This window comes from Macaca nemestrina, chromosome 15 (assembly GCF_043159975.1).
Source record: "Macaca nemestrina isolate mMacNem1 chromosome 15, mMacNem.hap1, whole genome shotgun sequence".
NCBI lineage: Eukaryota > Metazoa > Chordata > Mammalia > Primates > Cercopithecidae > Macaca > Macaca nemestrina.
The window spans coordinates 13,946,955-13,964,385 of NC_092139.1; the positions used below are offsets into that span (position 1 = coordinate 13,946,955).

Genomic DNA, 17,431 nt, shown 5'->3' on the forward strand with positions numbered 1-17,431 from the left:
CTTTCAAACAGTGATTCTGATTCCCAGCCTCTCCTAGTTTGAGAATCTGCATTTTCAGCCAACACTCTGAGGCAACGTTGGAATAGGAATCTGGGGACCACTGTTACAGAAACACCAGTGGGCACAGCAGGAGCTGGACTAAGGATTCAGGCTAGTGTTTAAATTTAGCTCTACCCACCATGAGCTCTGTGACCTTAGGCAACTCACTGCACCTCTCTGAGCCCTCCTTTGCTCACTGGGACAGTGGTGCGATGATGATGGTCCTTTCGCTGGGATGCTGAGGATGAGCTGTTTAGCACAGTGCTGGCGTGGAGTGTAGAGGTGGCTTCTGACGTGCTCCCCGGGGTCTCACCCTCCTGGTATCCTCATGCTTAGGTAATCTCCTCCCCTAGATTTTGGGCTAGGCCTAGTGGCTTTAGTTTGTTTGTTTTTTGAGACTGAGTCTGGCTCTGTTTCCCAGGCTGGAGTGAAGTGGTGCAATCTCAGCTCACTGTAACCTCTGCCTCCCAGGTTCAAGCGATTCTCCTGCCTCAGCCTCCTGAGTAGCTGGGACCACAGGTGCGCACCACCATGCCCGGGTAGTTTTTGTATTTTAGTAGAGACGGGATTTCACCACGTTGGCCAGGTTGGTCTTGAACTTCTGACCTCAAGTGATCCACTTGCCTGGGTCTCCCAAAGAGCTGGGATTATAGGGGTGAGTCACCACTTCTGGCCCCAAATTTTTATTAAAAATTTTTTTTTGAAAACTGTAACTGTTTTTCCTCCTCTTTCTGCCTAAGTACATCAGACTTCTCGTGGTTATCATGAAAATCTGCTCCCACCACTGTTCAGACAACATTTCCCCCTTGCCCTGGGTTTCCTGCGACCTTCGCCCCATTGCTCTGTATGTCTAAAACCAAACTCCTCCACGCCTCTCCCCACGCCTAGCCCTCCTCTGGTCACAGCACCGCCATCTCTCTGGGCACCTAGCTCTAGGTGTCTAGTATCCTCAGGGATACTTGTTTTTCATGCCCTGATCCCACAAGGTCAAAGATAAGCCCTGAGAGGGTGGCATGTGGTATCAGGCTGCCCAGCCTAAGCCCCTGGCCCACTGTTCTCCACTATGACACGAGGCTGGTCCCCTATCCTCCCTGGGCCTCGGTTTCCTCATCTCATATTTTGAAAAAAAAAAAAGATTTTGCAGGCTGGACACAGTGGCTTACACCTGTAATCCCAGCAGTCTGGGAGGCCAAGGTGGCAGATCACCTGAGGTGAGGAGTTCAAGACTAGCCATAGCCAAAATGGAGAAACCCTGTCTCTACTAAAAATACAAAAGTTAGCTGGGTGTGATGGCACGTGCCTGTAGTCCCAGCTACTCGGGAGGCTGAGGCAGGAGAATCGCTTGAACCCGGGAAATGGAGGTTGCAGTGAGCCAAGGTGGTGCCACTGCACTCCAGCCTGGGCGACAGTGCAAGACCCTGTCTCTAAAACAAACAAAAATTCAAGTGGGACTCCCATGAGAAATGGCTGATTCTAGGACTGAGCTGAGCCTGGAGCATCTTGTAGCCCAGAAAGCAAGAAAGTATTCCACAAAATAAAAGATGAGATGGGGCTTACCCAAGAGACAAAGAAGCCAACCTGCAGGATGAAATGGCCAAAGCTGGGACAAACTGAGCAACAAAAAATTAACATCGCATTAGATCATAGCTCAAAGTACAAAGTAAATGTGCACAAGCCTATTGTGGGAAATGGCAAATTCCACTGGAGAAAGCCGCGGGCACCACCTTACGCAGGTTCACATCCACGATGCCACGTGGGCATCCGGTACCCTCTGATGGGATGTGATAAGACTCCTCCTCCTCTGTGGTGATCGTTCCACAAATTCCTATCTCCAATCTAACCACATGAAAAACGTCACAAAAATCGAGAGACCTCCTGTGAAACACCCGACCAGCATATGCCTCGAAACTGCACAAGTGATGAAAAGCGAGGTAAGACTGAAACTGTCACAGGCCGGCAAAGACTAAGGAGATGTGACAATCTCGTGCCATGTGGCACCTTAGACTGGATCCTGGAACAGAAAGAGGACACTCATGGGAAACTGGTGACATCAAAACAAACTGTGGAGTTCAGTGCATAGCAATATACCAATGCTGGTTTCTTCATTTGTTTTTTTTTTTTTTTTTGGGGGGGGGTGTTTCTTTTTGTTTGTTTGTTTTATAGGGTCTTGCTTTGTCACTCAGGCTGGAGTGCAGTGGCGCAATCATGGCTTGTTGCAGCCTCGACCTCCTGGGCTCAAACAATTCTCCAGCCTCAGTCTCTTGAATAGCTGGGACTACAGCTGTCCACCACCATGCCCAGCTAATTTTTTATCTTTTGTAGAGACAGGGTTTCACTGTGTTGTCCAGGCTGGTCTTGAACACCTGGCCTCAAGCTATCCTCCTGCCTCAATCCAAAGTGTTGGGTTTGCAGGCATCAGCCATTGTGCCTGGCCCCTTAGTACTGACAAATGTACCATGGTGATGTGAGATGTTAACAGTGGGGGTCAGGAACGCAAGACCAGCCTGGACAACATAGCGAGCCACCATCTCCGTTAAAAAATTAAAAATGCATTTTAAAAAATTTAGGGTTAATATGGCAACTCACTGAACAATCTTTGCAACTTTTCTGTAAATATAAACTATTCAAAAATAAAAAATACATAAATGTAGTTTTAAAAAATCAAGTAATTAGCTCTGAATCTACAGCTTCTCTTAAGTCAGCAGCTTTGGCAATGATGGGCCTGAGTCTCCCCAGGCAGCAAAGGCCGAGGCTGCTCCCTCCAGATGGGCCTGAGTGCTGGGGTTTCCACAGTCATCACCCCTCCCCATTGTCTCACCCCAGCTCCACGCTCTGCCTGGCTCCAGCATTTGTTACCAGTGACAGGGAAAAGTCCTTAGTCTCCTCCCTTTCTTCCCCAAGGCCGGATTTCTAGAGAGAAGCTCATTCCTCAACAAGGCTAAACTTGGAGAAAATCACCCTGATGTAGCAAAGAGCAGATAATTAATTCCAGGGCAAGGTCAGAACAGGGGGGAGCAAACCTGAATCGTATCTTTCTGTTAATTTCTAAAGAAACAAACTGGGGGAGGGGTGAGAATGAGCTTGGGGGTATGGGCTGGGACTGGCAACCTACAGGAGACAAAGTGGCAGACAGGAGATTCAGGGACCACCCTCGCCCCCTAAATCCGAAAGAACTGGGAACAGTTTTTTTTTTTCCTTATTTTTATTTGTTTATTTTTTTCTTTTTCTTTCTTTTTTTTTTTGAGACGCCCAGGCTGGAGTGCAGTGGCGCCATCTCTGCTCACTGCAACCTCTGCATCCAGATTCAAGTGATTCTCCTGCCTCAGCCTCCCGAGTAGCTGGGATTACAGGCACCTGCCACCACGCCTGGCTAATTTTTATATTTTTAGTAGAGACAGGGTTTCACCATGTTGGCCAGACTGGTCTTGAACTCCTGACCTCAAGTGATCCACCCACCTTGGCTTCCCAAAGTGCTGGAATTACAGGCGTGAGCCACGGCGCCCGGCCTCTTATTTTATTTTTAGAGAAATCCCTTCTCTGATGCAGCTTCTCCAATGGCTGAAACCGAAGGCAACAGGGAACTGTTTATACCTGCCCAGAGGTTTACCCAGAGGTAGTTACTCAGAATGAGGGGCCAGGGAGGGCAATCCCAGGGGCTGAAAGACCCCAACCCTTACTCTTGGTTCCACCCTGGGCTGGGAACCATAAAAGAAACTTTAGGGCCAGGTGCAGGGGCTCACACCTGTAATCCCAATTCTTTGGGAGGCTGAGGTGAGAGGATCCCTTGAGGCCAGGAGTTCAAGACCAGTCTCGGCAACATAGTGAGGCACCATCTCTATTTAAAAAATTAAACATTTATTAAAGGAAAAAACAGAACTGTAGGGTTAACATAGGTCCAGTCTAGAGGGGCATGATACCAACAGAGCACACTCCATGACCTCTGACTGTGTGCTGGGAACAGGCCCCGGGAGGCAAGAAATATTTCTTCTTCAACCTTATTTTATGGGAGATAAAACTGAGGCTCAGAGAAACTAAATGAGCTGGCCCAAGGTCACAAAGCCAGAAAGTGGGAGAGGGAGGATTCCAATCCAGATGGGCCTGAGGCCACCCTTCCTAATACCAGAGGTCTACAGATGTCGTTCCATCGGGCCAAGGCAGTGTCAGCCCAATCATACCTAAAAAAAGTAAAACCAAACCAGATGCCAAGATGTCAAAGTCAGGATATTTCCCTTAGAAACCCAGATCTCTGGCTTCTTGTGAAAAATCAGAAGACCTGGCCACACTGAGCCCATGTTCCACATGGCAACAATCAGCTGGAGCTGAGTGACAGCTGCCACTTTTGTTAACCCCAGTCCCCTTCACTCCCTACAGTCTCCCCAACATGGAATCCATGGCTACCCAGAGGAGCGCTTTCTTCTTACGGAAGAGTCAAAAGAAAAGTGGCACATTTTTCACCTCCAACTCACTTCTCATCACATTACAGGTGTTTACATTTGCGCACCTTGGGGCACGCTCTGAGAAGAGCAAAGAGATTTCAGTGAAGAAGCTCCATGCTCTGGAGCCTCTGCCAGGACAAACACCCAACCAGGTATGCTAGCCTGGGGGTCCCGGACCCTTCCCCCAACTCTCCTCCCACCTCTCCAGAGCTGGTCTCCAGAGCCCAGAAGTCTGGGCAGCAGGTGCTGAGGTCATCACAGAGCAAAGTCATCTGTCCAGAATGATTCAGGGCCCCTAGGAAGGAGAGCCAAACGCACTGGACCCGAGAACGCGCACCCACGCCACATGCAACTGCTGGGCCAAGGCCAACAGGAAACGTTCTCCATTTATGTGAGCGAAGTAAGAGTCTGCTCCTTGGCAGAAGGTGGGCCCAAGGCCACTGGAGTTTCAGAGGGACCGGACAAGCTACCCAAACCCCACAGGGCACTGAGCTGAAAGGCTTTACAAATCCAGCCTCACTCCAGATAACTTCCTCAGCGTCATGCCCCTCTGCTGCTTTGGTAATAACGATGATGGCATTAGTAGCTACCATTCATTAGTCATTTAATAAATAGCAGGTACTGTGCTCAGCAATGATCTTTAACTGGGTGTAAGCGACACAAAGGAAAGGGCACAGCTTATAAGTGGAACAGCTTGAGGAATCCACACATATGTTTACATCTGTGTAACCACCACCCAGACTAAAATACAGAATATTTCCTCACCCCGTAAGGCCTCCTGCAGGCCATGACTACCCTCCCCAGACCAACCACTACCGGACTTAGACCACCCATAGATTAGTTCTGCCTATTGCTGAACTTCAGACTAGTGGAATCACACAGAATGTATTCTTGTGTTACGCTTTTCTTTTTAAATTTATTATTATTATTTAAAAATAAAGATGGGGTTTCCCTACGTTGCCCAGGCTGGTCTCAAACTCCTGAGCTCAAGCAGCCCTTCCAGTCTGTCCTCCCAGAGAGCTGGAATGACAGGTGTGAGCCATCATGCCTGGCCATGACTTCTTTTGCTCCATATCACATGTGTGAGATCATCTCTGTTGCTGTGGATAGCAGTCAATTCTTTTTCATTGCTGTGTAGTATTCCAATATATGCATAAACAACAGTTGCTTTACTCATTCTACTGCAGATGGACATTTGGGTTGTTTACAGTTTGGAGTATCATGAATAAGCCTTCTTTTTTTGGGGGGGGGATGGAGTCTCACTCTGTCACCTAGGCTGGAGTGCAGTGGCGCGATCTTAGCTCATTGCAACTTCCGCCTCCCGGGTTCAAGGGATTCTCCTGCCTCAGCTTCCCGAGTAGCTGGGACTACAGGTGCATGCCACTGCACCCGATTAATTTTTATATTTTTAGTAGAGACGGGGTTTCGCCATGTTGGCCAGGCTAGTCTTGAACTCCTGACCTCAGGAGATCCACCTGCCTCAGTCTCCCAAAGTGCTGGGATTACAGGCGTGAGCTACCACGCCCGGCGAATAAGGCTTCTATGAACATTTGTGTGTGAATCTTTGTGTGGTTTGGGCACTTGTTTTCATTCCTTATTGGTAATGACAAGGGCTAGAATTGCTGGGATGTAGGTTAAGCACATGTTCATCTTTGTAAGAGGCTGGGTGCAGTGGCTCACGCCTGTAATCCCAGCACTTTGGGAGGCTGAGGTGGGCGGATCACTTGAGGTCAGGAGTTCGAGATCAGCCTGGCCAACATGGTGAAACCCCATCTCTACTAAAAATACAAAAATTAGCCAGGCGTGGTGGTGGGCACCTGTAATTCCAGCTACTCAGGCACAAGAATCGCTTGAACCAGGAGGCGGAGGTTGCAATGAGCTGAGATAGCGCCACTGCACTACAGCCTGGGTAACAGAGTGAGACTGTGTCTCCAAAAAAACAAAACAAAACAAAAAAACCTGTAAGAAACTGCCAGGCTGTTTTCCAAAGTGGCTGTGGGTTTTTTTTGCATTTCTACCAGCAATGTATCAGAGCTTCGTTGCTCTACATCCTTGCCAACACTTGGTATTTTGGTGGTTTTTAAGATCTAGCCATTCTAGTGGGTGTAAAGCACACATCTCTGCCTCATCTATCCCTTACAGTAACTCTCTGGAGATGGAAACTATTTGTAGTGGATTAAGGATGGCCACAAACTCCTTAATTCCTTCCATGAAGGGGTAGAATCCAGGTTCTCTCCCCTGATTCTGGCTGGGCTGTGTAACTGCTTTGACCAATAAACTACAACAGAAGTGACACTGTGTCACTTTTTACACTCAGGCCTCAAGACATGTGGCAGCTTCCCTCCTGCCCACTGGACTGCTTGCTCTGGGGAGGTCAAACAGCCATGCTACGAGGAAGCCCACGCCAGCCACATGGAGAGCGTGCACGAGGCAAGTTACACCAACCAGCCCCAGCCAGCCCAGCCCAGGTATCAGACAAGTGATGAAGGAGCCAGCTTCCACTCAAATGAGCTGAGTCCTCTGTGCCCTGCTCCAACCCACAGAATAAATGGGTGGTTGTTCTACATCACGAAATTTTCGGGTAGTTTGACACAGCAATAGACAATCAGAACCATTATCTTCATTTTATGGAGGAAAAAATAAAGGTTCAGAGAGGTAATGTGACGTGTCCATGGCCCCACAGTGGGAGGAATCAGAACGTGAAGTGCCAACAATTGGCATTATATCAAATGTCAAAAGAGGTCCCAGAACAAAGGGGTGAATTTCAGTGACAGGGAGTGATCAGGACAGGCTAGTGGAAGAACTAATAGAGCAGACAGGAAGCTGGACTTTGATTTCTAACAGCCCAATTTTATCAGAAAGGAAGTGGCTTCTCTCTAAACCGTGCAGCCCAGGGCCTGCCTTCTCTCGGACGTGTAAATTGATCAAACAGTGTTTCTGAAGACCGAGGCAGGGACCTGGGGGGACAGTGGTCCATGGTGTGACATCACCTGCCCCTAGAGGACCCTACTCGCCCCTAGAGGACCCTACTCATCCCTAGCTTGGATTTCAAAGCAGCTCTTAAAGAGAAAAAGAGGCCCCAAGCTAGGGCTGATCACTGGACACCTCTCTCTGCAGTCAGGTGGTCCCACAGCACACAGCAAACATACCAGGTAAGCCAAGCGTGAACCTCTAGGGGCCAAGAGGATTTCTAGAATATAAATGGCATCGGCACAGAGTGCCCATGCAGGGGCTGTAAGCTCAAACACCCCCAGGGGTCCCAAAAGCGTCACATATTTGCAGAACTGGCTGGGCACATCCTGTCAACACAGACACATGGGAAGACACTGCTTCCAAATGGATGCATATTCTCTTCCATTTCTTGGAACACGGGATCCTCTTGGTCTGGCTTTATTTTCCCACTTTCAATAGGGTCAAAAGAACACAGAAACATCATCTATCAAAAATACACAAGCACGTGGCGGCTGTGGAGTCAGGAAGGCTCCCCGGGAGCAGCCGGCACTGCAGCAAGCTGGAAAGCACATTCGCTGCCCACAGCAGGCGGTCACTTGCTTGCCACGTGACATGGTGGCCGACGCTTGCTAGGTAGGAATGAGTACCCCAGGAGGGCCAGATCTTTGCTTTTCTGAGAGAAGCCAGAACTCCAGATTTTTCACATGAAATTCTAAAAATGTCACAAGCTAATGCCTTTTCCCCCCCGCCCCAGAAACATCAAATTATCTACAGGCAGGATTGGAGCTGTGGGTCATCTGTGTGTGGCCGCAGGATTAAATCTTTCCATGAAGCATCTCCAGGCTTCGAGTGAGGAGGACCTGCCCGATGCTGCCTGCAATCTTGAGTCTCCTGGCAACACAGACACACACTTCCCACCACAGGAAGCTGCGATGGTTTTTCAGGGCTGGGCCACATGGGTCTCTCTCCACCTGTCCACACGGACTCCTGCCCCCAGCCCTCTTTAGGCTGATGCTGGGTCTCCTTGCACAGAATGCCCACATGGATGACGGGATGGGATTTGAGAACAAAGGTATCCCTGGAGCATCCATCCACACCATCCTCCCAACCTGCCTTCCCTGCCCGCAGCCACGATCCTCCACCCGGTGCCCAGCCACACCACATGCCTGGCCTCCCCACCTTTGCACAGGCTGGTCCCTCTGCCTGAATGCCCTCCTTCCCAATCTGTTGAATTCTTTGTTTCTCCTTCCAGTCCCAGATTCATTACCACCTGTTCTACAAAGCCTTCCCAATTTCCTAGGCAGGACTTAACACCCTGGCTCCGGAATCCCTTCACACCTTGACCTTACCTTCACGACAGCACTGTAGCATAGGATGGCACCAACTGGTACCCAAATCAGCCTCCCCACATACACTGGGGCTTGGTGGGGATGGAGATGGACTGAATTGTCTCTGCCTAGTCAAGCTTATCACGGAGCCCATTCCTGGGAAAGTGCCCAATACAGCCAGGCGTGGTGGCTCATGCCTATAATCAATCCCAGCACTTTGGGAGGCTGAGGTGGGAGGATCACTTGAGGCTAGGAGTTCGAGACCAGCCTGATCAACATGGTAAAACCCCATCTCTGCTAAAAAATACAAAAATTAGCCGGGCATGGTGGCGCATGTTTGTAATCCCAGCTACTCGGGAGGCTGAGGCAGGAGAATCACTTGAACCCGGGAGGCAGAGGTTGCAGTGAGCTGAGATCGCATCATTGCACTCCACCCTGGGGGACAGAGCGAGACTCTGTCTCGAAAGGAAGGAAGGAAGAAAGGAAAGGAGGGAGGGAGGGAAGGAGGGAAAGACAGACAGAAAGAAAGAGAGAGAGAGAGAGAGAGAGAGAGAGAGAGCCCAATGCATGGTGGTAAAGAAAGGACAATCCAGGCTATTAAAAGCCTGTCTTGTTACTTGGCTCCCACCTGGACCCACATCTGAACATAAAACTTGACTCAAGAGAAGAAACCACATAGTTCCTCTTGGGATTTCCTCTGTGACCCTAGAAGTTGGGCTGAGGTCTGCTGAATATATAGGGATGACTCAGTGCCTGCTGTCTAGGGTGGCTTTGTGCCGGGCACAAAGGAAGGTGTTCAATGAACACCTGGGGCTGCTGTTACTGTTACTCCCTTGGGTTCTCACAAACACTCTCAGGGTCCAGACACAGTGCTTCTCAGGGACACAAACGCATACCACTGGGTCCAGGTGGGCAGGCTTCCTCCATTCCGGGGAGACACAGGGCCTGGTCACAACATGGAGCACTTTGGGCCTCCAGGCAGACACCTCAAGCCCAGGTTACTGGTTTGCCTCTAACAAGCTTGGGAGCTTCTAGAAAATTCTATCAATGCTCCTGGGGGCTCCTCACCTGGCTGGCAGCAATCCTGGGAACACTGGGATCTAGAAACAATTTTTCTTTTCTTTTCTCTTTCTCTTTTTTTTTTTTTTTTTGAGACACAATCTTGATCTATCACCCAGGCTGGAGTGCAGTGGTGCAATCTCAGCTCACTGCAACCTCCTTCTTTTGGGTTCAAGCGATTCTCCTGCCTCAGCCTCCTGAGTAGCTGAGATGACAGGTGCCTGCAACCACACCAGCTAATTTTTGTATTTTTGGTAGAGCCAGGGTTTCACCATGTTGGTCAGGCTGGTCTTGAACTCCTGACCTCAGGTGATCTGCCCGCCTCGGCCTCCCAAAGTGCTGGGATTAAAGGTGTGAGCCACTGCGCCCAGCCTCTAGAGGCAATTTCTAGAGACTCTGGCTTGGGAGGCCTTGTCTTCTGGGCCATTGTCTTCCATCTTCCGCCTCAATCAGGCTAGATTTGGGCCAACCAGGCAGAGTAGGAGGTAAAAGCAGAGAGAACAGAAAGATTCAGGAAGGAACTCAATGCCCACTCCACCGCGGGCTGTGGCCCGGGCAAGAGGCTCCTCCTAGGCCTCACAGGCCTGAAGCCATTTCCTGGCTGTCTCCATGTTTGCACAGGGGACGGTGCAGAGCTGAGGAAAGTTAAATATAGTCTAGTGTCCCCGCTGAACGGCTCCCTGCATCGGTGCCCGAGAGTGCCACCTTGTGGTCCACTTCTGGCTCCTCTGCGGAATAAAAACCATCTCGGGGGAAGGACGAGATCAAGATGGCCGCCTCAGGAAGCACTTGGGGTTGAGAGAGAGAGAGAAGGGAGTGTTTGCACGTGGTTTTCCTCTCAGCGCTGGCTGCTGCCCCATTCCTTCTGGTTGCTAACTCACCACCAAAATGGCTTCCCCAGAAAACTCCAAAACTCCAGGAAGGGCCCGAAGTCTGGCCTGGGCCTAAATCCATGCCTCCCAGGAAGCCACTCACCAGGTCAGCCAGGCTGCAAAACTCTTCCAGCCTGAGGAGCATACCCTCGATGGTCTCCTCCACCTCCTTCGCCTGAAAAAGAGACGACATCCTGGAGATTAGCAAGTGGTTTCCAGGGAGACAAACACCCTTCTTCTTCTTTTTTTTTTTTTTTAAAGCAAACTAAGTCTTAGGATTATGTGCCCAGTTCCTGCTCGACCCCCTTCCACTGCCTCCTTTGAAAGAGCAATAAACGGGCAGCAGTCCTGGCACCCATCACAGAGGACTGGTTAAAGCCACTACGGCCTCTCCATTCTACACAGCTTTCAAAAGAGACAAGATCAACAAATACAGGAAATAAGCTACCCTTACCCTCCACATTGTACAGATGAGGCTCAGAGAGATGGGGTAGCCTACTCAAGATCACAAGGTTAACAAACAGCGCGGGGCAAGAATCCTAATCCAGATGGAGTCCGCAGCCTCACAGCCTGCTCTAATAAACACAGTGGCCCCGGCGATACCCCAGAGAGGAAAAGCAAGCTGCAGACAGTGCCAGATACAAACCATACCAAATAATGTCTGAGGCGGGCAGATCACCTGAGGTCAGGATTTTGAGACCAGCCTGACCAACATGGTGAAACGCCATCTCTACTAAAAATACAAAAATTAGCCAGGCATGGTGGTATGTGCCCATAGTCACAGGCTGAGGCTGGAGAATCACTTGAACCTGGGAGGCAGAGGCTGCAGTGAGCCGAGATCCCACCACTGCACTCCAGGCTGGGCAACAGAGCGAGACTCCATCTCAAAAAAAAAAAAAAAGTACCTGTCTCCACAGAGAAAGGCCTGGAATGATATGTGCCAAACTGCTAATAGTTAAGAGATGTGCTTATACTAAAACAATTTTTTGTTGTTTATCTGAAATTCACATTCAACTGGGTGTCCCATAGTTTCTTTGGAAACCCTATTAATAGGGCTTACTTAGCCCTGGGCAGGAGGAGTTGGGAAAGGGACTCTGACAAGGGAAACTTGAATTTTTTATGTTAGGTAAAGGGTCCGTGGCCAGGAGCAGTGGCTCATGCCTGTAGTCCCAACATTTTGGGAGGCCAAGGCAGGAAGATCACTGAAGTCCAGAAATTCGAGACCAGTCTGGGCAACATGGTGAGGTTCCGTCCCTTTAAAAAAAAAAAAAAAAAATTTGGCCGGGTGCAGTGGCTCACACCTGTAATCCCAGCACTTTGGGAGGCTGAGGCGGATGGATCACGAGGTCAGGAGATCGAGACCATCCTAGCCAACATGGTAAAACCCCGTCTCTACTAAAAATATGAAAATTAGCCAAGTGTGGTACACCCCTGTAGTCCCAGCTACTCAGGAGGCTAAGGCAGGACAATCTCTTGAACCTGGGAGGTGGAGGCTGCAGTGAGCCACTGCCCTCCAGCCTGGGCAACACAACGAGATTCCATCTCAAAAAAATAAAAATAAAAAAATTAGCCAGGCATGGTGGTGCATGTCTGTAGTCCCAGCTACCCAGGAGGCTGAGGCTGCAGTGAGCAGTGATCGTACCACTGCACTCCAGGCTGGGCGACAGAGTGAGAACTTGTCTTTTTTTTTTTTTTTTTTTTTTTTTTGAGACAGAGTCTTGCTCTGTCGCCCAGGCTGGAGCACAGTGGCCGGATCTCGGCTCACTGCAAGCTCCGCCTCCCGGGTTTACGCCATTCTCCTGCCTCAGCCTCCCAAGTAGCTGGGACTACAGGCGCCCGCCACCTCGCCCGGCTAGTTTTTTGTATTTTTTAGTAGAGACGGGGTTTCACTGTGTTAGCCAGGATGGTCTCGATCTCCTGACCTCGTGATCCGCCCGTCTCGGCCTCCCAAAGTGCTGGGATTACAGGCTTGAGCCACCGCGCCCGGCCGAGAACTTGTCTTTAAAAAAAAGAGAAGAAGAAAAGACACCCAGTCATCAGGCCGGACATTAAAATACATGAGTGAAGCAGGCCATCGGGCTTGTGGTGATCTCAGAGGTGCTCATCCAGTCCTCCAGCTGCTGGCCACTAGCCGCCATCAGGAAACGCAGGCCCAGAGCTACCAGATCTTCCATTTTCTAAGAGAAGCCAGAAATCCTAATTTGATAGGAAATGCCCCAATGTTTAAACATGGGAACACATTAAAAGAAAACCCTTTAATGCTCCATAAATGAAGCCAATCACAAACGTGCAAAGGGTCTGCCAGTGTACAACTGCTTCATGCGCTTGTGTAAAAATTAGGGAAATAATTAGGGGTTTGGCCAGGTGTAGTGGCTCACGCCCGTAATCCCAACACTTTGGGAGGCCAAGGCAGGCCAATCATCCGAGGGTAGGAGTTTGAGACCAGCCTGACCAACATGGCGAAACCCCGTCTCTACTAAAAATACAAAACTTAACCGGAAGCGATGGCATGCGTCTGTAGTCCCAGCTACTCAGGAGGCTGAGGCAAGAGGACTACTTGAACCCGGAAGGAGGAGGTTGCAGTGAGCCGAGATCGTGCCACTGTACTCCAGCCTGGGTGACAGAGCAAGACCTGTCTTAAAAAAAAAAAAAAATTAGCGTTTTTTTCCCCCCAAGTATCTACTACTTTAACGACTTCTAAAATACCAGTTTCTGTTGTTATTTTTGTAATGGCCAGCATGCAGGAAGAAAGTTCACCCAGCACATGATCTGCTTTCCCTACCAGGCCACACCGTCCTGCTCCAGGGAGGCGTGTTCAGGGTTTCTGGGCAGGCCTCGTCCCTGCCTCCTGCACCTGAAGGCTCCCTCACCACCCACTTGTCCCCAGAGAACTGTTTATATAGCACCAGTTCCTGCTGCTTCCAGCATGAGCCATCTCCACCACAACAAAATAAACGACTGCGCAAAAAAACATCTTTCAGGCTGGAGTATAAATAGTACCAAGTTGCAATTTTAAACTCTGCAACCTTCATCTCACAGCTGGGACTATTTCTGTGCCTCAGTGCGGGAGAGGGGAGAGAAGACTCGGAAAAAGAAAGATCATCCCCTCACCCAACCCCCAAATTCAATTACAATGAGAAAATGTCATTATCGCACTAAGGGAGAAAGGATGGAGCCAAGAGGTCACTGTGGTGGGAGGAGAAGGTTGGTGGTTCTTTCTGATCCAGGGGAAAGAGAGGAGTGGGGCACAGCGGGTGATGGAGAGATCCTGGGGGTGCAGGTGCTCTTAACACAGACCTGGGTCCAGACGCGCTTAAGAACACACAACCTGCATGGGAGGCCACGGAAGCCCACGCCCCAGCTGGGTGGGATGCCTCCTTCCCAAGATGTGTCTGCAGCGCTGTGCTTGTAGGAAGCGCATCGCAACCCATCCTGGCCCGCTCAGGAAGGGCATGGCGTGGTCACGGCACTGCTGGGTTCACCTTACCCTCTGCCAGTCATGCAGCTGGAACCCAATGGCTTAACCTCTGCATTTCACTGCTGCTGGATCCCCTGTGACAGGAACCATCATGCCCGTTTGGCAGAATGCTCAGGAGGTTAACCTGACATCATAGATGTGGTTAACAGAGTGCTGACACACAATAGGTGCATGATAAGGGGTTGCTTTCCATAGCTCGATTTCTCTCTTTTTTGTATTTTAATTTTTGTAGAGACAGGGGTCTCACTATGTTGCCCAGGCTGGTCTCAAGCTCCTGGCCTCATGCAATCCTCCTGCCTCAGCCTCCCAAAGTGCTGAGATTATAGGCATGAGCCACTGCACCCACCCCATCTCTTTTACCATAGAATGAAAACAAGGACTAGACACTGTATTTGAATTACTTCATTTACTTCTCACAAGAACCCTATGCAGTAGGTGCTACTATTTCCCTCTTTTTATGGATTGAGAAACAGAGGATCAGAGAGGTTAAGTCCCTTGCTCAAGCTCACACAGCTAATAAATATTGAAGCCAGAATTTGACCCTGAGCACTCTAACTCCAGAGCTAGAATGTGTAATAAGATGTTCTTTGGGGCTGGGTACAGTGGCTCACGGCTGTAATCTCAACACTGGGAGGCTGAGGCCAGAGGATTGCTTGAGCCCAGGAGTTCCAGTCCAGCTTAGGCAACAGGGGGAAAGTTTGTCTCTCTAAAAATAAAAAGAAAACTAGCTGGGCATGGTGGTGCACACCTGTGTGGTCTCGGCTACTTGAGAGGCAGAGGTGGGAGGGTCACTTGGGCCTAGGAGGTTGAGGCTACAGTGAGCTGTGATGCGTCACTGCACTCCTGGGTGACAGAGCGAGATCATCTCAAAACAAAAACAAGATGCTGTTGGGGGAGGTTAGAAATGTGTCCCCTTCATTGCTGCTTGTCAGCTATGGTCAGTCCTCCACCTCACTCCCTAGTACCTAGGGAGGTTCCCAAAAGCAGGAGGGAGCAAAGTGAGCATTTGCCGACTGTCTGGTCAGCAAAGGGAGAAACAAGCCCGACCAACCAACAGGAAGAAACATTCCCAACCAACAGGAAGGCGCTCAGGATAAGCCAGCCCACCATGCCCACAAATCATCCATGGGGCAATTTTCTCTCAAGATTATCCCCTAAGTGGCCTCAGAAATGAGAGTCCCGCAGGCTGCAGCCCACGTGCCTTTTTAACCAGCCTGTGAGCCGATGAATGCCCTCGCTGTTCTCTGCAGCCGCCTGGGCCTAAACTGCTCCACTCAGAGGGGAAGGAGGCGAGAGGCTCACTTTAAGTGACATTCAAGGAAGGACCAGTGGAGATGGTGAGTGTTGTTTTTTTTTTAAACAAACACCTGCAAATCATGGTTTTCACTGTCTTTTCCCACATCCCCCCTTCTCACAAAGTGGCAGTGCAAACTTCCCAGCTGGGAATGCCCAGACATTGAAGAGGGGCTGGCCCTGCTCACCAAGGGGCTGGCCCTGCTCTCCAAGGGGCTGGCACATAAAAAAAAAAAAAAAAAAAAACCAAAAAGGTCCCCACCCATTATCTTCTCTAACTCAACAAATGGAAACTCCATCGTCCCCTTGCTCAGGCCAAATACTTCAGAGCACTCTCAACTCTTCTCTCCCACCTCCCACCCCAACCAATCTGCCAGCAAATCCTCTCAGTTCTACCTTCAAAATGTCTCTACCCAAATCCAACTACTTCACTCTCTCTCCCATACAACCAAGCACCATGGCACATGGCACCATTGTCTCTTGCTAGGACTGGTGCAGTAGCCTGCTCACTGGTCCCAGATTCCTGTTCTCACTGCCCTTCAATCTACTCTGTGCAGTCCTGTTAAAACAAAAGCCCTGGCTGGGCGCAGTGGCTCACGCCTGTAATCCCAGCACTTTGGGAGGCCGAGGCAGGCGGATCATGAGGTCAGGAGATCGAGACCATCCTGGCTAACACGGTGAAACCCTGTCTCTACTAAAAAATACAAAAAAAATTAGCCGGGTGTGGTGGCGGGCGCCTGTAGTCCCAGCTACTCGGGAGGCTGAGGCAGGAGAATGACGTGAACCCGGGAGGTGGAGCTTGCAGTGAGCCGAGATCACGCCACTGCACTCCAGCCTGGGTGACAGAGCGAGACTCCGTCTCAAAAAACAAACAAACAAAACAAACAAACAAACAAACAAACAAACAAAGCCCTCCCTGCCCCAAATCCTCCACTGTACCACTTTGCACTCACAGGGATGGCTGCAATCACAAAAATGGAAAATGATGAAGGCTGGCAAGGATGTGGAGGAATTGGAAGCCTCACGCACTGCTGGTGGGAAGGGTACAATTGTGCAGCTGCTCTGAAAACCAGTCCAGCATCTCCTCAGAAGGAACACAGAGTCACCTTATGATCAAGCAATACGCCCACCACTTTGTCCCAGAACTTTGGGAGGCCAAGGCAGGCAGATCACTTAAGTGCAGGAGTTCAAGACCATCCTGGGCAACATAGTGAGACACCGTCTCTACAAAAAAAAAAAAATACAAAAATTAGCCGGACACGGTAGCATGTGCCTGTATTCCCAGCTACTTAGGAGGCTGGGGTGGGAGAAGCACTTGAGCCCAGAAGATCAAGGCTGCTGTGAGCCATGATGGCACCACTGCACTCCAGCCTGGACGACAAAGCAAGACCCTATCTCAAAAAAAAATAAAAAATAAAAATAAAAAAGAAATGAAAACATGCTCTCACAAAAACTTGTACCATATTCATGACAGTCAAAAAGTAGAAAAGGCTAGGTGTGGTGGCTCACGCCTGTAATCTCAACACTTTGGGAGGCCAAGGCAGGCAGGTCACTTGAGGTCAGGAGTTCGAGATCAGCCTGGCCAACATGGCGAAACCCCGTCTCTACTAAAACTACAAAAATAAGCCGGGTGTAGTGGCACAAGCCTGTAGTCCCAGCTACTTGGGAGGCTGAGGCACAGAATTGCTTGGGGAACCCAGGAGGCGGAGTTTGCAGTGAGCTAAGATTGCGCCACCCCGCTCTAGCCTGGGAGACAGGGCAAGACTCCATCTCAATTAAAAAAAAAAAAAAAGTGTAAACAATCCAATGTCCATAAAGTGATGAATGAACAAACAAAATGTGGTGTATCCATAAAATAGAGTATCATTTGTCCATAAAAAGTAATGGAGCACCAGCATGCACTACAACATGGATGATCCTTGCAAACATGATGCTAAGTGAGAGAAGCCAGGCACAAAAGGTCACACATGACAT

General features: G+C 49.8%; 1 protein-coding gene across 2 annotated transcripts in view; it reads right to left on the minus strand.

Annotated features, from left to right (window-relative positions):
* Positions 1 to 17,431, minus strand: part of LOC105470679 (breast carcinoma amplified sequence 4) — an 85,443-nt gene that overhangs the window by 48,938 nt on the left and 19,074 nt on the right. For both annotated transcript variants that reach the window (XM_011722866.2, XM_071079140.1), the window contains exon 2: positions 10,790 to 10,861. In XM_011722866.2, coding sequence (XP_011721168.1) covers positions 10,790 to 10,861 — 72 coding nt within the window. The remainder of the gene's footprint in view (positions 1 to 10,789; positions 10,862 to 17,431) is intronic.